Here is a 22,167-nt window from a genome sequence, read left to right as displayed (position 1 = left end):
GGCGGGCTTCTCTGCAGTGACTGGTCCCAGGCAGTGGGGCCGCCAAGCAGGAGAGGCGCCAGGAGGTTTACCGTGCAGCTGTGAAATCGTTTCCACTCAGCTGTGAGTTGTATACAAATAGAGAACTGGTTTGCTGTGATTCTGCTAGTCTAGAAGTTGTCGCAGATCTCTCTGTGCTGAGCTGACAGCAGATATGACCGCTATCATTAGAGTTAAGGGCTCCTAGTGCCTCTACTCTTGTCTTCTGGGGTATTAAACTTTGAGAGATTTGAAAACCTTTTACTCCCTCCCTCCCCCTCATCCCCACATCTCTCTTCCCCCTTCTAAAAGTATAGAACAGAAATGGGCAAACTGCAATGTGCTTATTTCTATATGTGCAATTTGTTATAATGGTAGATAAATTATTTTTAAGCTGAAAAGTATGTGTGGTTTTATTCTTTAAGATCTTGCAGGAGTTTTCCTAGTTTAAACTACTACAAAGTAGGTATCTGCTTTTAAAATTGGGCTGCTTGAATATTTTATGTATTTTCAAATATGAAGCTTAATTTGAAAGGTATTTTATCTATTTTATAAGGTGCTTTATGTTTATATATTATATATAAGAATATAAATAAATATAAATAAAATATATTTATAGGTACTTTTTATGTGATTTATATTTTACAAGGTGTTTTGTACTTACGTATTCATCTGTTACTCAACCATGGATTTATCCATTCATGAAATTTATTGATGTACTACCGTGTTCTGGGTACTGTTGGCCTACAGTGATATACAAAGGAGGTTTCTGAATCTAAAAATGGCAAGTGTCCTAATTGAGGTGTTAGCAGAATTCAGAGAAAAGAAAGATTATTTCCAAGGTTGGAGGAACTGGGGATGTAAGAAAAGTCTAAGAGAGAAAGTGTCGAATATGGTGCCTGGTATATAGGAGCTACTTAAACAGTATTTACTCCTTGAATGAATGATGAATGAACAAGTGAAAGAGAAGTATCCTTTGGCCTTGCAAAGTGAGTAGGGTGGCAATGCCAGACCAAAGGCAAGCATTTGAACAAAGGAAGAGAGAAAATTCCAGGCAAAGTTAGGGAATGGAGAGCAATTCAGTCTAACTGGATCAGGTATGGGTGTTTTAAAAATAGAGGGCATCAAACTCTACAGAATTTGAATTTTATTTGTATCATAGGAAGCCATTGAGAGTTTCAGAGAGGATGGGGTGACCTGGTCAGATCTGCGCTTTACAAAGACTGGCTGGCAACAACTGGTAGGCTAGGAGGGATGGATAGATTCCAGAACCACAAGGACTGGTACTGAGACTAATGCAATCAGCAAGCCTGAATCTGCTGTGACTCTCTACTGCTTGAACAATACCCTCAGAAAAATGAGCCGAGTGCCATTGTTGTTATCTAATAAAACAGTTCTTGATATGGCTTGTAGAAAATGTCAACCAAGTACTGTGGCAGGACACAATCAGTCATGAAATCAGACTACAAAAAATTGCTCTCAATAAAGTGTGAGGTGAAATAGCTCATGAGAAAAAAAAATGAACATAGTGAAACTAACACAGAAATCAAGTCCTCTGCAATCTATTTTACTTAATTTTCAACAATCTTAAGTGTTTCTGGGAGAGTACTTTGTAAGTTGATTTATTTTTTATTTTTTATTTTATTTATTTATTTATTTTTCTTTTGAGACGGAGTCTCGCTCTGCCACCCTGGCTGGAGTGCAGTGGTCCTCACTGCAAGCTCCGCCTCCCAGGTTCACACCATTCTCCTGCCTCAGCCTCCTGAGTAGCTGGGACTACAGGCGCCCGCTACCACTCCCTGCTAATTTTTGGTATTTTTAGTAAAGACGGGGTTTCACCATGTTAGTCAGGATGGTCTCAACCTCCTGACCTCGTGATCCGCCCGCTTCTTACAGACGTGATCTACCGCGCCCGGCCGATGTTTTCTTTTTCTTTGTCCTCCTTTGAAAAGGCTATACATTGTGTATGCCACTTATCCTTTTCTTGTGCTTGTAACACAAATTATGATTCCATCCAGATTAGTGATTGTTAAGCCATGTTAGTAATTGGGGAGGGAAACTTTTCATTTCAAATGACAGGTGAATTCCATTTTCAGTGGTTAGCTTTTGATTACATGTCATGTTTGTAGTGGTCTATTGAATTTTTAAACTGCTGTAGTCTGACTGTGTTTGTGAAGCCTCTGTTCACTCAAAAGAAAGGAAGTGGCTACTACAACCTCTTCAGTGCCGAATAAACCGCCCTAGATAAGCTTGGCCTATACTTTGACTATAAAAGAATGTCTAGCTGGAGATGATGTCACAAATTAGAGAACTGGTTGCCTAGCCACTTACCAGGCGATATGGCCTTGAATTACACAGACGTGTTGAAATAGATATTAGACTCTGGAATCTGGGAAATAATATTGTCTCCAATATTCATTTTCTTGGCCTCTAGGTACCTTCAAACTAAATGAACTCCATTAAGGATGAAAGTATTGCCTTAGTAGAACCCTCAGACTTCCATTTTCTCTCTGGAAGGCTTGTTTTGCATACACATATGTTGCACAACATATGGATTTTTGAGTTGTCGAGGTATAAATTCTAAGTGCATATAAATTTATTATTGTTTAAAGCTGAATCATTCAAGGTTTCTAATACAAATTCTGGTTTTGTGTTCTACTGGGTGGTATTAAGTGGATGAATTGCTCAATTGTTACAACTGCTTGGCAATCCTGTTTCCCTTTTTGATATTGGATACCTTCTTTTACGAAAGTATTTTTTAAGCTGATGATAATCTTTTCTCCTACTTATTGAGGGTTTAGTATGTGCCAATAAGATGCCACTATTATTGTACTACATTGGAGATGAAATTCAAAGAGGAAAGACATGTGCTTGATGTAAGCAGCTTAGCAAGGTCCAGCTCAGGTCTTCCTGCTCTCGGTGGTGATTCAGGACAGCCTCTTTATCAAGCAACATCCTTTTTATTATTGTGATTAGTTTACTATTTTTAATAAGGGATGAAATGGACCTAATTAAATCCAATAGGTAAGAGTCCTTACTTAGGACAAGAACTTCTTTCTGTTTTCCTGATGCAACCAGGATTTCTTGCTGCAACTTTCATATAAAAAATCAGAGAAATGTAGGGAACTTTTATAATTGCAAAGCTTTTGACAGGTATTTCTATTTCATTAGAATTAAGATCCTGATTAACAAAGAGAGATGAGAAAGTATGTGCTTAAATGATGAACACTTTCTGAGATAGTATATGGAAAAAATGATTGTTTCAGAAACAACCATCCTCCTAGTTTAATAGTATAAAAAGAATGCCTACATTTTAAATATTTTCCCATATGCTCATTATTGGCACACTTTACTCAGGACCTAGTGGTCAATTTTACCATGTATTCTAACTTCAGCTTCACCTTTGTACTCTAAAATTTCCTTGCATTAGGATCAAGTTTAGAATTATACTTTTATCTCAAAGTCAATTCTACCAACTATGTTTTCAGAGAGAAATATTATCATAAGCCTGAAATCTTATGCCAGATAATTAGAGGGGCTCTTAATGCTGTTTTCTTTTTCCAGCAAAGTACTTTAAATAGATGCTTCCTTAAAGTAGTTCTTATGTAAATAAAAAAATTTAAGGCTCAGTTTAGACCTTCTTGGTTAAAATAACCTGTTGGAGTTCAGAGCGCTTATATACCACAATGTTAAATACTCTAAATGCCAAAGTGCCATTTTTCTGAATTTTATTGTTCTCACTGAATCACTGCATTATCTTGATACTTGCTAGCATTTTCAATGCAATTATTAAAACAGTTATGGTGGCTCTAAAGGAATGTAATTGGAAAAGAAAGATGGCCTGTACTGGGTGAAATTTTTAATTAATCTTTCACTGTTAAATTGTTCAAAATTAATCAAGTATATTGCCTATAAGAAGGCAACTACACTTTACATACTTTAGTATTATCATCACCAAGCCATATATTAAAAGTTAATTTCTGATTTAAAAGTGTACTTTAACTGCAAAACCATCAATTCTAAGTAATTCTATTACTCCCCTCACCCCCAAAAATCTTATAAAAACCAAAGGACATGATAAAGCGAGTGCTTTGTGCTTAATGTTTTGAGATTTTTTTTTTTTTTGGCGTGGAATTTGCAACACCAAATTAGGATATAAGATTTCATGAAATAACTAATCTGAATTGGAGAATACCATTCATTCACTCACTGATTCAGTCATTCATTCCTTTAACACATCTGTGTTGAAAAGTGATGTTTTAGACAATGAGAGTAATGACTGAAATGCAATAGCAATTTTCTGACATATTATGAGACAATAAACAACTTAAATTCTAATCACGGCTGTAGATAAATATCCTTGGGGATATTTGAGAAAATTATGAAAAGGTGGCATTCCCCCCCCTTTTTGAATTATGCAGATTATATTCTCCACTGGTTCTTGCTCTTTTTGCCACCCTAACATACCAGAGTGATAAGACACAACCTGCGTGATACACTTGGCCCTCAGGAAGTGCTTCTTAGATAAAGGGAGAAGGTCACTTATCCCTTTGCCAGAGCTGGGAATGACTGAAAGTTCCTTGGCTCTCTGCCCATTGCTAGGTTGAGAATTATCAGTAAATGGGATCATAGGTAATTACAGAGTAGGCCACAGAGATAATGTCTAAACACATCTAATGCAAGGTCCTTATGATCCTAATAGTCAGTGGAACTAAGTAAGTGCAGTTGATTTTTTCCCCCAATAAGTCAACTGGTTGTTGATTTAATTGATTAACTAGATATTTTCATGCCACACAGACATACTCTAGATGTCAACATAAAATAAATATATTTATTTTGTTGGATATTTTTAAAGATGTGATTGTTGTGATCAAGACCATTTTAAGATAAATGTGTAACAGGTATTTCTCAAAGCCAGAACAGCACGAAATGTTGTATATCCCTGAATGCAAAAGTCAAGAGGTATGTCTAAGACTTTTCTGCTTTCGTGTTAGAGCAGTCTTGATCTTACCACCTGGCTTTCAGCGAGTATAAGAAGCTATTTCAAAGAGGCAAAGATGTAAAAAAAAAATGTGCTACTGTTCTTAGAATCAATGAAATAAGGTTATACCTTTTCCTGAAAATTTTCTATGTTCTGATACATATTATAGTTTTAAACCTGCAGGCAAAACACATACAATGCTACACATTGAGACGTTACTCAGGAAAGTAATCTTATATGACTCAAATGGGGAACCCACTGAGATGAGTAAGATATATCTGTGGAATTTACAGACATTATTCATCTACCAGATATTGCCTCTTGATAGAATATCCTGGAATGCCAGGTTTGATTGAATGACTTGAAATTGGGTAAAAATCTTTTCTGTACTGGGCTAGCCATACAGTGAAGTCAGCTGACACATGGGTAGCATAGACAAGCAATTTAATGTCATGATCTGAGGAAGTTAAAAAAAAGTTTTTATTTCTTCATGCCATGGATTATCTCTGCCTTTCCTCTTTTTAAAAATACAAATGCTTCTTTGAGAGTTAACACATCATACTTCTAACAACTTACTATGAGTTAGTTTTTGATTGCTTTCTGTCCTAACTAGGCATATAGAAAGAAAAGTGCAGAAAACAAAAGGATAACCCTGAAGAAAAACTTGAGCTGTTTCTCTGGTTTGTCTAGTCTTCTGTCAGGACATCATTTATTACCCACAATATTCACTTGAGAAAACAACTTTGAGAAACCAACAAAGAAAAAGCCAAAGAATGAAGATGAAGTCCTTCTATAGTTCAAATCGCTCATGTCTGTGATCTTTGAAATATGATATTGGACAATCAATTTGATTGCTCTTTTTTAAAAGGTAGACTGTTACATTGATTATGATTTCATGTTATCTAAAAGTTTCCAAAAAATGCTGTAAAGAGAGAACCAGATTAAAACAATCACATGTGTCAGTTTGTTTTCTAAATATTCATATATTCTCCTCCCTTTCTGAATGACAGAGCCAGTTGACCAACAGCTATTTCTATTATGTAGTTTGGGATATGCTTCTTTCTTTTGTTCACCCTATTAATGTGAGGATTTCTAATGTTTCATCCTTCAGACAAGGAACTGGTCCTGATGGCCTAGCTGCTACCTATATTTTCCTGGCTTCTTTTGTATGGTGTTAAATATGATTTAGAGGTTTCATCAAATTGTATTTGCATTAAAGGAAAAAACCAAGCATGTAAGAGCCAGACAGTTTTATAAGAAGAGTAGAATATCATGGCGTAGGGGGTTATGCTGTGCTTCTGTTTTATGTATAATTAAGCAATTCAAGCAAATCAAGATAATTTATCTTAGCAACTAGATGATTGTTTTTCTCCTTTTGAATAGGAACTGTCTTTTATTTTGTTTAAAAATGCATCCTTACCTTCTGTTTTGGAACAGAATAGAAGCATTTAAAAAGACAGAATTTCGTATTGTTGAAAGAAATGTGAGACAAAGCTGACAACCCGTTCATAAGGCCCTTTCAGCCCATCTCTAGGCATGGTGACATTGGTACAGATAGGGTTTGTCACCCATACATTTACAGCTTATTCCAGTCTCTTCATAAATTGACTAAATTTTTTGAAAGAAAAAATATATAGATGTATAAAATACCCAGTTACAGGTTGTGTTCTATTTAGCCCTTGATTGAAACGTATTGCTCCTTAGTATCTTTTAGCTATGAAAATTAGAATATGGAACAGAGATTAGAATGAAATTATCATGGCTAGAAGGCATTTACTCAGTGGTGGCAGCCACATAAACCTGGGTCCTGAGAATGATGATAATACATTAGGTTCTGCATGCCCGATATTATTGCCGTACATTATGTATGTTTCATTTATACTATTTCACACACACCAGCAACGCTGACAGATAGGTAATTACTCTCTGCGCCAATGAACAGTTATCAGCACCACCGCTGTTTATTGCTGGAATGAAGTGCGCTTGTCAGTCAAGGTCACTTGTTTGTGTGTCCTCTTTAATAGTTCCTTCACAGTTGTTGAACTTTGCACGCAGTTCTTATTGCAGGGTTCCTGGAGGTTACTTTACTACATAATGTGTTTCTGGTGTTATCAAAGTCACTTGTATTTATCACTTTAATTGATAAACAACGAAGTCACAGGAAGCAGAACTAAAGATGTGAAAAAAACATATTTTGCTAGTCAGCTGATCCCAGTAGGTTTTCAGTAATGAATGACCTCAAGAAGATGCATTCAGCACAGACCCTTTCAGGTTGTGATACGCTGCCAGCCTAAGCTAGTGGAATCTCATTTTATAACGTTAACCTTAATTTCAGCCACTGATGGATACTGACACAATTTCATAACTACTATAGAGTTAACGTTTTTCCCTCTAGAAGTGTTTTTCTTTGTTCATTTCTTGTGCAGTGCAGAGGTTATTTTCATGCTTAGTATACTTATATAATGGGCTAAATCCATTTGGTTTGACTTAAAACCAGTCATGTTTATTTCTTAGATATGTGCCATTAAAGCCTCCCCTTCTCATAAAAAATATTATCAGTCTAATGCTGGTTCTCCTCATTGTGTTAAAGCACCGGTCTTGTTCCAAAATGAACATTGCATGGTGCATTTTTTAGAGTAAAAATAATTTCAATGCCATTGTGTCGATCCCATGCAGCCTGTAATTTCATCTGTTATAAAATAAAGAGAATGGTTGGTCTTTTTATTTTTGTTTGTTAGCTACAGTGCTTTATTAGAAACTGGAATAACCTCTAGGATATAATAATTTATCCAGTCAAGATAACTGGAGTTATTTCCTTAAGCCTGTGATCAGCTTGAGTTTGTGTGTTGGGAGATTTATACTGCCGTTGCTTATTACCAAAGAAACAGTTAAAAAGGATTTATGGTAGTGCCTGTTATGTGTGTGTCTGGAATTTTTGTGTATTTAACTTCTCTCCTTGCCTATCTCTGTTTTTTCCTCTCTTAACATTATCGTCAAATAGAGAGACTATCTATACCTACAATTAAATGCAAATTTTATTCAGACGTTTAAGCAGAATCACATTCATTCATTAAACCAAATGATTCTTTTATTTGAAAAAATATATCAGCACATGGTAATATCACACCATGCTTACAAGGGCCTCTAGTTCTCTGTCAGTGTAAAAGTTTACTATTTCATTATTAAAGGATTAAACTATAGCAAAAGGTGCCTGGTGACCGTGAATGTTTTAGTTAATTTGATTATGCCTATAAAGAAAGAATTTAATTCCATAGCAGCCACTGGGTCTTATGCCTGGCAGTGTGGTTCCAATGCATTACGGGCATGATCTTGTCCTGGGAGAGACTGAAATTGCCATTTGGGTGAGGTATGGAGGAAGAGATGAGCAACTCCGTTCACTGGTGAACCCAGGTTAACACCATGCCTCGACGTTTTCAAAATGCTTCCTTTTCGTAGTTCTTAGTTACCAGAGTGTTACAAAGAAAGGGTTTTGATCTCATGTAGATAGCATAGCATTAATTACCCTGACACTAATTAAACTGCATCAAACAAATACCACCGTGTTCCTCAGGGGGACAACAGAAGGCAGTTTAAAATAATTACTGGAGCTTCATGCATGTGTGAAGTTTTCATTACTCTTAGGACACAAGCAAAAGAGATTTGATATCATTAAAATAGCCACCTTTTAGTGATTGCAAGAACAACAACAACAACAACAACAAAAAGTGACTAAAATTTCCTTGGAGCATATTGATGTCTAAATAGTGGTGGCTTCAGTTCTTCAGAATGGTAACTTTTCCTTAAGAATTGGAAGTCTGTGAAGCAGGAACAGGTGTTCCAGTCACATTCTGGTATGATTATGTATTAGCTTATGTTTGTCAGACCATTTCATTAACCACCCACTGCTATCACATATACATATACTTTGTTCTTTCTGAACCATGAAATGAAATGCATATATCTTCACTAATGCTTGCTATCAATGTAAATGAGAAAAAGAGGCTTATTACCAATCACAACTCCCATGAAGTCCACACCTCTGTACGCTTACAGGTAATAAACATCTTTTTTGTAAGTAGAACACAAGATATATTGAGTTCTGCCTGTAATAAGAGATAGTGATCTTGTCCCACTTTTTTGTTCTAATAGATGGTACTTCCCATACATAGTTAGACACAATGCTATGGGAAGCAAGCTTCTCTTAAAACTAGAAGTACTTGTTATTTTTGAGATCTGACATCACTCTGGACTTAAGCAAACTTTTCTGGTCACAGACAATGGACCTTTTGTGCCACTGCACAAGTGCACTGAATTAGTGGTCACTGTTATTAGGATCATAGATAGTCCCTGTCCTGGTGGTTGTTAGAAAGGACTGATGTCAAAATTGCCAAATGGATGGTATAAATGATTGACAGTGTTGCTGTGTTAGGGCCAGTTACAGTGACCATGGAATTTGCTCATGTTTGATTGCTCTTTTAAGTGTGTGTGACTCTGCACATGTGTGCATGATGTGTGTGCGTGGTGAATTCTGTGCATCATTTCCGCTGTCTGCTCAGTATATGAACACAGCACATTCCACAGTTTTGTCCTCACAAGGTCACTTATCCTATTTATCTCAGTGACATATGAGCAGTGGGACTCAAGTTGCCTGGGTTCTAGCACCAGGTGCCAGCCATCGTCTCTGAAAAGGTGTTGGGAATTAAAACGGGAGAGTGGTCATTTCCAGATTGATGCAACTCATATTTCATTCAGTGAGTGACTCCTTGAATGTGATTATGGAGTGGTTCTGTGTATGCAGTACTGCATAACATAAGCCATTTATTTTTTTACTTCCTTCTGAAAGCAATAATTTAAGGGAATTATGCATTATGAGGATTTTCCAGTAATTTTTTTAAAAATTAAAATAATGCTAGCTATTTTAGGAAACCTGTTCAGGAAAATAACACTGAATTAGTGCTTTGCAATTGTCACACTAAGCAAAAAATGGAACAAAACCGATTGTAGAAGAATAAAAAATTAATCCAGTTGTAGAAATTTGATGTGTTCAAAAATATGCAAAAAATATACTTTTGTTCCTTTATAGCCAGATGGTTTGTCCTATTTTAAGCTGATAGTAACTTCATACATCTCTCTTGAATGTCATTGGTTTTAACTGGCAGACAGTATCTACTATTAGAATTTTCCTTATTCCTGGATGATCTAAAGTATATTTTTGGAACATTTGGATGATCATACTGTACACCAAGAAAATTTTTTCATTACACTTAGCTCATACTCAAAAAAGTGTTTATATAATTTTAAAAAAACCTCTTAAAATGAACAGTTCTTTTGACATGATGTTGACAGAAGTCACTTTGATGTAGTTTAGAGTCATGAATTTTCTATCTGTTCCATTTTTCCTGGGGCTCCATCAACTCAGACATCCTGATCTGTCATTTTGCAACTCTTTGTGAAGGCCTTGACAGATAGAGGTTTTGACAAGTGCTGGACATCAGCAGCAATTTAGAATAAGCAGTGTATATTTCTCCAGGTAAAGTGACAAAATGTCTAAAAGTGTCAGAAGAACTATGTGGCCTGCAATCATCTCTAATACTATAAAGCAAGCCTCCATTTACGTTCTGTGTTGCAGCATGGTATGATGGCTGAAATTTAAAATTCTGTCAGAACCTATGATTAGAGGGCATCTGGCTTATTTACAAGTGTTTGCAATATTAAGAACCTTAGGGTCACGAGAAAAAAAATCCTTTAAATTTCTAATGAGTGAATGATCGGGATAATCACATAATGTCATAGGAGTCTTTAAAACTATAAAACACCGTTATATATATTTTTTGTTTCTTTTCACTAATTTAGGTCTTTCTTTTTAATGAAAACCTACTTTCCTGTGCTGTCTTCAGAGTGTACAGTTCAGAGTTCAATTTAAGAGAACTTTCATTGGGTACTAATTATAACAGGTCATTCAGGTTTCAGACATGTCAGCATTTTTTCTGGTTAAATCTTCTATCAATGACTATGTAATAACTGCAAATATTGTCTCCCATATTGAATATGTTGTTCTTTTCATATAATTATTTTGTGTCTGTATTCACTCAAGAAACAGCTGTTAAAAGTTGAGTGGGATGCAAAATGGCACAGCCTGAAAATGTTCTTATTCACTCAGCTAACTCCCTTTTGATGTGATACCTACTGGCAGGGTCGCGTGGTTAATTCAACTTCTTTGACAGCCATCAGCACTACTGACCAGTGGTTTTGGGTTTTCTAGTGAGGGGAAAGGGTAGGAAAGAATTCCATAGTTTAGTTTTTTTCTCCCTGCTGCTGGAGCTAAAGCTTCTGCCAACAACTATCTAAATCAACACCATGCCAATGTGCTCTGCAGACCAAAGGTCACTCCAACATCTGGCCCCACTGTCTGCTTCTTTCAGGTTTGTCACTGGGCAGCATCTGCTTATGGATTCTTTCTCAACCTCTCTTTGATCTCTCTGACAGTAAAAAGAAGCTTCTATCACCCATCATGTGTTAGGACTTGAAAAAAAAACTCGAAAGCATGGGACATTGGGAAACTGGTGGAATTTTATGTTTTTTGCTCTTGTATGCGTTGAGCATTCTATTTGATACAAGGCCATGGACTGAGGTGATTCTACTCTTGATTTCCAAAAGCATTATCATAATCAATAAGTCCAATCTGTGAAAATATCTGGTCTATGTGAGCCCTGTCTTGTCTCTCTTGGTCAGGATTTAAAAAATGAAAACTGAAGAACCAAACTGGTTTTGTTTTTGGTTTGTTTGTTTTGTATTGACTCTGAAGAGTCCATGGTGATAGCTCTTGTCTGCTTTTCTGACATTTCTATCAGTAGTTGAGATCTCATGCATTTTTCATCCATAGTGTGGAATGTAGAGCACAGTTTGGGGATGCTACATAGTCTCTGGGTGAGTATTGGTGAACATGGTCAGCCTTTTCGTGAAGCAAAGCCCAACAGCATGTTCTCCCTGGCAGCAGCGGTATATCTCCTGGATGAGGCACAAAAACAGCCCCGTAATCTGTTAGTTCTTCCCTCATTCCTTCAGCCCTCCTCCCTCCAGGTGAGTTCTTATGATCTCCAACCTGGAGTTCAAATTCAACCAGCACAACACGAATGCTGACTCTGTGCCTGGCACTATCCTTGGTGTTGGGGATACAGAAATGGACAAGACAGACACACGTCCTGTTCTCTCAGAGTTAACAGTCTGGATTGACGCGTGGAAAGGGGGGCTTACACATTTTCATGTCATGAGAAACTGAATGAGTTAGAATGTGTTTGGCCTTCACCAAGAAGTGGCAATCCATTACTGTATTTATATGTGAGTATAATTATAAGAGTTCACAGCTATGATTGTAACACAATTTTAGTTCTAGTCCAAATCAAATGCCAAAACTCTCAGGAGAAAGATGATAATGCATTCTCCAGCACCTAACACAGAACCTGCCAGGCAATACACGTTGTGGAGAGAATTTGTGATTTTCTTCCATTTTCGTTCATTCTCCAAACAGATTGGCAGTTTCTATTTTCCTTCACCCTCCAGGAAACTAAAGCAGTAGATAAAACCTTTTTTTTCCCCTGTGTGATTTAACTTTGGCTAACTAAAACAAGAACTTGTGTTTGCAGCATTTGCCACAATTTCACAGCACTTTTACTGCTTTATCATCATTTATTTTTCACAAAATTCCAGAAATGTACAAGAAACCCAGAATTTAGCTGTTAAGTCCACAGTGACTGAGACAGCATTCAGACCAGAAATTTGCATGTATTTTTATAATTATTAATTTTTAATATCTCATGTTCATCTCATAAAAGATTTACCTAGGAACTTGTTCTGTCAGTTAACCACTGCTTCAGAAAGTGCTTAAATAAACGATGAAATGTTAAAAAAAAAAAAAAGCAATATCATATGCGACTATTTCGCATGGGGATCAGTCTAAATACTTTATAGTCACAAGTCAATGCTAAGGCGAAGACTGACAAAGCTAGCACAATGTCTCCTTAGCCATATATATTCCAAGAAGACTGGGGCTCAGAGTAGCTGGCTTCTCATTTCCTCTCCTGCTGACTAGTTTAGCGACCATGAGCAAGTCATTTGAGCTTCCTGGTTCTCAGGATTTCATTTTTCATCTGCAAAAAAGGGTCTGAGAATTAGGTGATAAAAATAATAATTTAGGAGGGGCGCGGTGGCTCAAGCCTGTAATCCCAGCACTTTGGGAGGCCGAGACGGGCGGATCACGAGGTCAGGAGATCGAGACCATCCTGGCTAACAAGGTGAAACCCCATCTCTACTAAAAAATACAAAAAATAACTAGCCGGGCGAGGTGGCGGGCGCCTGTAGTCCCAGCTACTCGGGAGGCTGAGGCAGGAGAATGGCATAAACCCAGGAGGCGGAGCTTGCAGTGAGCTGAGATCCGGCCACTGCATCCCAGCCTGGGCGACAGAGCGAGACTCCCTCTCAAAAAAAAAAAAAAATAATAATAATAATAATAATAATTTATATCTGATTTTTTGCTTTGCAGTTATAGTTTCCACATATATTATCCCCTTTAACCAGAACTTTATTTCAATATTTTAGGAATCTGTAGTTTCATTATAAAGACTAAATGTTTGATTTCCAAAAGTATTGTCATAATCAATGAGTCCAATATGTAAAAACATCTGGTCTAAGTGAACACCATCTTGTCTGTCTCGGTCAGCATTTAAAAATAAGGCCTTCAGTGCAGGCATCAGATTATAATGACCTTGTGTGATAACCTCATACCTGCTTTGGAAATTATCTAACTGTGGAAATCCAGTCCCCTAAATGATAAGTGCTTGTATTGGCAAAGAATAATCATGACTCTGTTAATAAATCTGTTATTGGGTCTTCCTTGTTCTGGACATTTAGCATTACAAAGTCAGAGGAATGAATTAATGTCCAATAAATTATAGGAATTATAACTATTCTATTTATCATATGCATTTAGATAATTTAAGAATAGAATCTACATTTTAAAACTTATCTTTAATTACATTATTTGAAGTACTTGAAAACATTTTGTACATCAAAAAATTTTTCTTTTCTTTTAAAAGCAGCCAGATTACAAAAGAGCCCTTTTTTGTTAACCAGCCTGAGAATTTACGTATATTACTTTGACCACTAGAGGGAGTCTGCATTGTCAGGAATGCCAAGCCCAAGAGAACATGAAACAGGCTGTTTTCGGGTGTTGATGACACATCCATTGTCTGTCCACGATATCATATGCATACCAATTGTCATAGTAATCACATTAACTGTCACTGGGTTCATTATTTTCCTTAAAAAAAAGGAATTTGACAACATGTTTTATTTTGTTCTTTTTAAAAAGTGTACAACTTTTAAAAGGTGACAAAAACTTACAGTGCTTCCTTAAAATAACAGAGATTTAGCAATCTGAAGAACATGAGGAATTAAATAACATAAATTAGTGATAATCTGATCACTTCCATTTTAGGGCTGGTTTTGTAATCTGGAAATGAACATGTCCTCCTTCTCCCTCAGCCCCCCCGCCCCTCCCTCGTTGTAGGCAGCAGCTGTGCAGGGTTTTTGCATCCTAACCTACTGACGTATATCGCCCCTAACCTGCAGGGACTTCCTTCCAGGGTGAGAGGGTAATTGTGGCTCATGTCCGGTCAGTCCTCAGACCCTCTTCTGAGACTGCCAAACAAGTGGCTTTGCGTGTGTATTTTTCACAGAGCCGGTTTATAAATGAGGAATTGAGCTGAAACCACCTGCTCGTTTCACCTCAGCTACCAAAAGCAGAGGGAGGGCAGGGACAGTCATTCCTTTCTCAGCATGGCTGGTTTTTAGTCAGCAGCATATAATTGAAGGGTTCAATGTTTTTTGAATTTCAGGTTTTCAACAGGACCCTTGAGTTTTGCTTAAATGTCTTAACTTACACGTTATTGACACCAGATTCAATTCATTTCTGGCTTGCCCACTTCTCATTACCCATGTACTCAGAACTCAGGACAGAATGGGCACTTGAAACTGCTGTTGGTTTTGACAGATATGTATTTATGTATAACTTTTGTTCCTGCATTTTGATACAGGTAACTTTGATATTCTGGGAAACCACTACATTCCTCCCAGATAAAACCTGCCTCAGAGTGGCCTCGCACAGTGCTTCTCAAACTACACATAGAAACAGACCACTTCTTTTATTTCCTTTCCAATTTTTTTGGATTAATACTTCTGCAAAATACAGTAAAAATAAATGACTAGAAATAAAAAGCATTTGAAATATTAACTAATTTTCTATTATTATCTTCAACAGACAAAATGATTCTGTGAAATTGCTGTAAGAGTTTCTATGCTCTTCCTCTCCTTTCTGTCTCTCACCGTGGACCAGCACATGCAGTCCCAAGGCCAGCACTCTGACTTGCACTGGTCTCATAACACTCTCATTTTCCACCCTACCCCTGCACCTTCCAGACTCATGCAGAGCTCCAACTTTAGTGGAACTCCCCTATTCTTCCTTATCTGGAGCAAGGCCAGACTTGGAAGGTTTTGCTTCAGTACTGAACATACAGTGGAGGTAAATAGAAAAAGCCATATTTAAAATTACAAAGCAGAGTTGGTGGCAGTGTCGGTTTAATGAAAATAAGGTTTCAAATATTTGACCCTGAGCATGTAATTAAAAGTTTATTGCAGATGATATTTTCTAATCACCTCATACTACAAAAGATTCAATATTAAATTATTTCTTTTCTTATGAATTTGGGGCAGGAATGAAGCAATTAAAGGGGGTCTTCATGTTCATGAAATATTCAGTAGGTAGAGAATCTGGAGAGCTTAGTAAAATAATAGGCTGAACACACTGCCTTATTTTTCTTTCTTTTCAGTTGCCCTTTGAAATAGAGCTGATGGTAATTTTGTCTTCCAAGCTTCAACGCATATTGAGGACAGATTAGCTAAACACACTGGTCTGGGAATCAAGAGACCTGGTTATCATCTTGCCACTACTTACTGGCCAGATGGCCTTCAGCAAATCACTTTAGACTTCAGTTTTCTCTTCTTAAGATGGAAGGACTGTTACCTCTCTACTTCCCTCACAGGCTTGGTCTCTGGGAAAATCAAGTTAACTAGTCAGTGGGCTTTGGAGACCAACTACAAGTCACACACACACATGTATATATGTGTATGTGTATATATTGCATGGTTCTTCATTTATTTAATCATGTATTTCTCTTGAATGCTCTTGAAATATATACCTTCTAAGTTTATCGTTAACCCATTCCATCTATATTTTTATGGTCCTTTCTCACCCTATCCCTAGTCCACCCATAACTTTAAGCACATTTTTATTCTTTTTTTGAAAGGTAAAAGATAAACTTCAAATATACACAATACAGTTTATTATTAGAAATGTTAGAGGAAAGGATCATTTAAATATCATCTCCAAGGTTTCATCTCACTTGCCCAGTGTTGTGAAGCAGAGGTATGGTACTGAGCTATGCTGTCTGGATGAGAGGGAGCCTGGCCTCTGAAGGTTCAGCGTAAAGACCCATTGCTGCCTCCTTGCCAAAACACACACACAGACACATGCCTGTATGCACATATGTGTGCACATATACATACCTGCACACACACACGGATGCATACATATAGAAATGTATACATGTGCATGCACACATGCACACTTACACAAACATGTGCACACACATTCCAAGTGCTTGATACTCAGTTGTCTCCCAAAAGCCGTGGCCAGACCTGCACCATTTCTGCATGACAGCACTCTGTCATCCTGGCTAGGCTCTGCAAGTGATGATAATGGGGCTTCCTTTGGAGAACAGTGATTGCAAATGAGACCACAAGGTCACTGCCCTGGGAGCAAAGAAGCAGGTGGTCTTAACGCTGGGACACTTGGCAAAGCCTAGTCCTGACCAGCCTCTTCAGTCCATGAGGAGACAGCTTTGAACGATTTGACTCCAAATGTGAAATTCTGGAAATAGAAAATGGAAAAGCATTTTTCACCCTAGTAAACTGGAACATGTGGCTGGAAGAGTTACATGTGGCTCGAGAACAGTTTGGAAGAATTACAAAACCTCATTCATTCATACATACATTCAAACATTTTAGAGCGTCTATAATGTACCAGGTCCAGTGCCTGGTACTGGGTAGACAGTAGCAAGAAAAAATAATCTGAGTATCTGCTCTCATGAAAAATATGGATAATTATAATACAGGTGTGGAAATGACTCCAGGAGACTTTTCCCTCTTCTGCTGTCTTTGAAGGTATACTCAATGTGGTAAAGTCAGATGAAGCTGTGGAATCCAAGCCTGAGTTTATTCTGACCTTTACACAATTATAGCTGTGATCCTCTCAGCCCACCGTGATCTGGCTTCTGTTCTCTCTCCGCTTCTCTAAGACACACTGAGAAATGTCCATGACCATTTTCTGTTGCTCTTAGGTAGATAGCTGACCTAGGCATGTCAAAGGAAGCACTCTTAGGCTGGGGTGTGGTCCAGGCTCCATCTCTGTGCACCAGGGTCTGGTTCAACAGCTTGGAGTCTGAATTTTTCAGTGAATACAGATTAACCACCCTCTCGTAAACTGATATACACGTAGTCTCACAAAAGACCTGAGTAAGTGATAATATCCATTTGTTAATTTGCAGTTAGGACTGAACCCTTTTAGAGACATAAATGCTTCTATGTGCTAGTCAGGGTATCCCCTTATTGCCATGGAGGTAACATTGATATTACGTTGGTCTTCCAGAGGCTGCTTCATGAGAATAGAATCAGAGCAATGGAAAGTCGATAGTACTGTGATTCTTTGGGGTAGGTACCTATTGTTAGCATATGTGTATTCATTTCTGTGATCCTTTCCATTTCATCTATGAGGTTTTTTTCTAATAATGTTTTGGCCACAGAGGACATTCGGTTGATGCTGACTGACTGCAGTCCTTTGAGACAGGATTTGGATATCTATACTCTGCAACTTCCAGAATAAACATGTTTGAGGTATGTCAGAAAGGTGGCCTTTTGGGTATTCACAGTAACTGTGTGATAAGCATGGTCTGTATTGGGGAAGGCGCTCTGACTTAAGAACTACAAGGCAGGAGGCTTGCTCTGGCCCTGCCCATTACTGTGGCAGTCACTTAACTCCTCTGCAGATGGGGGAGGTTGGACTGGGTAAGCAGTAAGGGCCTGTCCAGCCTCAGTACTCAGATGATCCATGACTGTTGAGCTGATGTTAGTGGCAGGCTTGTGAGTTCCTCAGGCTACACTAAAGTGGAGGTACTTCTTGTGCCGTTGTCATTGCATTGAATATGTTGTTTCATGTACTTACTATGTCTCAGGCACTTGGATGCAACAATGAGTAGAAACAAGCCCATTTCATTTACAGTTGAAAAGGACTTTGGAGGCCATCCACATTCCAACTTTAACCACCACCTCCCCCAGTTGCCATCACAACCATACGTTCATGTTGGTGCCTGTTTATATGTACATATGCTGGCTGTGTGTGCCAGTGGGAGCCCTGCTTTTCTGGCCATCTGTATTCTGTGACAGTGGACAAAAGTTAAGAGAGGAGAAGGTAGGTAGCCATTTGGTTTCTCCTGTCCTTTATTTTAGAGCTTTCGAAAGAGCTGATAAGTGATCACTAAGCCCACTTAGCATCCCTAAACTATACTACCTATTTAATGGTTGAATTTGTGTTGATAAATAAGAAAATTTAATTGTTTTGGTAAAGTATACAACTTAGATAAATGTCCATGTCTATTGAGGCTTTTTGAAACTTTGTAGAAGCTCTGGATGTTGTATAATGTTGAAGTAATACTTTGGCCATTGGTAGGACTCCCCTCACTGTCATTGTTAAACCGCCTCCTCCCCAATCCCTGGGAAGCCTACCTTGGGAGCTGTTTCATCCCAGAGTATTATAGAACAGAATTGCTCATCAAACCAGGAGAGGGGATGGAGTGGTGAATTTCGCGCAGTGACACATGTGCAGTCCCTTCATGCCATAAATATTTGGTTCCATTTCTTACTGGAAGGCATAAAACTAATTGCTTATGTGCATGTTTAAGCCACAAAAATGTCCTGGCAGAAAGCGAATGCCTGGGGATGTTTGTATGAACATCCCACAGCAGAGTGAACAGGAGAAGTAGTTCCAGCTAAAGGAGAAGCATAAGCCTGCCTTGGAAAATGCTTTCTCGTTTCAAAATCTATTTTATATGTATTTTTTGAATAGAACAATTCTCACATATTTCTTTAACCATGGCTCAACATATATATACTACTGAAAATGCTGGTTATTCCATCAAATTTGAAAAAGAATAATACATATGTTTTTATTGTTGATGTTTGTTTTAACCAGCATTTTCTAAGCAGCTCCATAAAAAAGAAATTAGAAATTTGTAAGGCCTCATAGTTTCTTGGCTTCAAAGAAGGCTACAAATAAGAGTATCTCTGTCCACCCTTCCTCCAAAAAAATACACAACATCTGGGTTTGCTTAGTACTTTTTTTTGGAGACAGGGTCTTACTGTATCGCCCAGGCTGGAGTGCAGTGATGCGATCACGGCTTACTGCAGCCTCAACCTCCCAGGCTCAATCGATCCTCCCACTTCATCCTCCTGAGTAGCTGGAACCACAGGCATGCATCACCATGCCAGATTAATTTTTGTATTTTTCTTTATTTTTTCTTTTTTGTAGAGATAGGGTTTTGCTGTGTTGCCCAGGTTGGTCTCGACCTTTGGGCTCAAGTGATCCACCTGCCTTGGCCTCCCAAAGTGCTGGGATTTCAGGCGTGAGCCACCATGCTTGGCCCTTGATCCTTACTTTTTAAATAGAATGCTTGGTCATAAACATGGGGAAATGGTGGCATCAAATAATTTATTTATTTTAAAGAGTATCTAGTATTGGAATATTCTTTTAAAATTAGGAAAAGAGTATTACATCAAGACATATTTCTCCTTATTTAAAAGGAGAACACATATTTTAACATAGTAATTACGTAGCTGTAATTTATGTGAAGAATTTTCCAAAGAGTGGAGATGCAATCAGAAACCAGAATCAGGCCAGGCATGGTGGCTCATGTCTGTAATCCCAGCACTTTGAGAGGGTGAGGTGGGTAGATCATTTGAGGTTAGGAGTTTGAGACCAGCCTGGCCCACATGGTGAAACCCCATCTCTACTAAAAATACAAAAATTTGCCAGGCAGTAGTGGCGCTTGCCTGTAATTCCAGCTACTCAGGAGGCTGAGGCAGGAGAATTCCTTGAGCCTGGGAGGTGGAGGTTGCAGTGAGCTGAGATTGCGCCACTTCGCTCCAGTCTAGGTGACAGAATAAGACCCTGTCTCAAAAAAAAAAAAAAAAAAAAGAAAAGAAAAAGAAAAAGAAAGAAAGAAAAGAAAAGCAGAATCAAATAATTGTTTTGCTGGTCTGTTAGCCAGTTAAAAGTTGCATATAACCTATAAAAACAATGGATATTTCAACATGGATCAATTTCATTCATAAATAACAGCACGGAAGAAGGACTGTGTTGTGCTTTTCATGATTTGGGGGATAATATTTCTCACATATGCCTGCAAGTGTCAGTATGTGAGACAGGCACTTATGGTGCCTGCCCATGAAGTAGGATCTATGTGCGTGAATATATTTGTGAGGGAATTCAGTTGTTAATATACCCCTTCCCTCTTTAAGGAAACCCTAGAAATAAAATTGAGATTATAACTCATTTATGAGTATTTTCTGAATTTACATAAACATTTACTTCATTATTCCTTTAAAGAGTGAACTCGCATAGGACATTATAAATATTTATGTTTTATAATTTGAAATTTATGCAGATTTTAAAGAATTGATCTCAAAATGTATGCTATGTATTTGGAAATAAATAGTATTTAAAAGTAAAGAAAGTTAGATGCTTATCTATTTCATACAACTAATTTAAACATTAGGAAAGAAATGGAAGGATATTTAAACTTAATGGCAGACAACCTCAGAATTTATTTTTAAATTAACGTTTTTTATTTTTATTTTTTATTTTTATTTTTTATTTATTTATATTTTTGAGATGGGGTCTCGCTCTGTCACCCAGACTGGGGTGCAGTGCCACAATCATAACTCGTTGCAGCCTCCATCTCCCAGGCTCAAGCAATCCTCCCGCCTCAGCCTCCTGAGTAGCTGAGACTACAGGTGCACACCACTGTGCTTGACCAATTTTTGTATTTTTTTCTTTGTAGAGACAGGGTCTCCCTATGTTGTCCAGGCTAGTTTTGAACTCCTGGGCTCAAGTAATCCACCTGCCTCAGCCTCCCAGAGTGCTGGGATCATAGGCATAAGCCACTGCACCTGTCCCTAAATCAACAGTTTTTAGCACCAGCACCTGGAAAACCAGAACCCAAATAACTTTCACTTCAGCCAAAGTTGGACTTCTGAAAGCTTATAGGGAAGGTGTGCGTTTTAAAGCAAAGCATTGCCTCCTTGTAGGCATTGCTTTTTCCATTCAGTGTATCTTCAGCTTCTAGTGTTTTACCTGGCATGTAGTCTATATTAAATAAATGTTTATTGCTAAATAAATAAGTGAATAAAGAAAAGAAGGGAAGGAGGGAGGGAGAAAGAAGGAAAGAAGGAGGAAGGAAGAAGAAGGAAGGAAGGAAGGAAGGAAGGAAGGAAGGAAGGAAGGAAGGAAGGAAGGAAGGAAGGAAGGAAGTTAAAATGAAAAAACTTCAAAAGCTAGTTTTAAAAGGTTTTTATATATTAACTGTAGTCACTATGGCCACCACCCAAGTCTCTAAAGCTTTACTCAGAGAGAAGATGGAGACGGAAGAGTAGAAGTGGGCTCATGGGCATTGCTGCAGGACCTTCGCAGATCCAGTGACCGAGCCTGAATATCAGGTTTTATGTGCAGACGTCTGTATTATCACCAGTGCTCTCACTGAGTCCAAGCACAGTGTTTTATGCTGAAACATGTGTTTAGGGATGAAAGCAGAGGGAGCAATGGTTGAGGATTTTTTTGGTACTAAATGTATTTGTATGTATTGTGCTCTAGAATGAGAGAACTCTACAAACCCAGGAGATGGCTGGGAAGAGCTACCAAGTTTAGTTATCCACTGCCTCATACTGAAGAGAATCTTGCAGACAACCTTAGGTAGATTCACTGAAGGGTGAGAAATATAGTATCT

General features: G+C 37.9%; 1 protein-coding gene across 1 annotated transcript in view; it reads left to right on the top strand.

Moving 5' to 3' along the window:
- Positions 1-22,167, top strand: part of LOC105553988 (25-hydroxycholesterol 7-alpha-hydroxylase) — a 196,813-nt gene that overhangs the window by 86,212 nt on the left and 88,434 nt on the right. Inside the window, exons 4-5 of the mRNA XM_012000203.1 lie at positions 3,050-3,077; positions 16,536-16,584. Coding sequence (XP_011855593.1) covers positions 3,050-3,077; positions 16,536-16,584 — 77 coding nt within the window. The remainder of the gene's footprint in view (positions 1-3,049; positions 3,078-16,535; positions 16,585-22,167) is intronic.

The sequence above is a fragment of the Mandrillus leucophaeus genome, unplaced genomic scaffold (assembly GCF_000951045.1).
Source record: "Mandrillus leucophaeus isolate KB7577 unplaced genomic scaffold, Mleu.le_1.0 Scaffold621, whole genome shotgun sequence".
In the NCBI taxonomy this organism is placed as follows: Eukaryota; Metazoa; Chordata; class Mammalia; order Primates; family Cercopithecidae; genus Mandrillus; species Mandrillus leucophaeus.
This window is presented reverse-complemented; position numbering and strand designations above follow the sequence as displayed.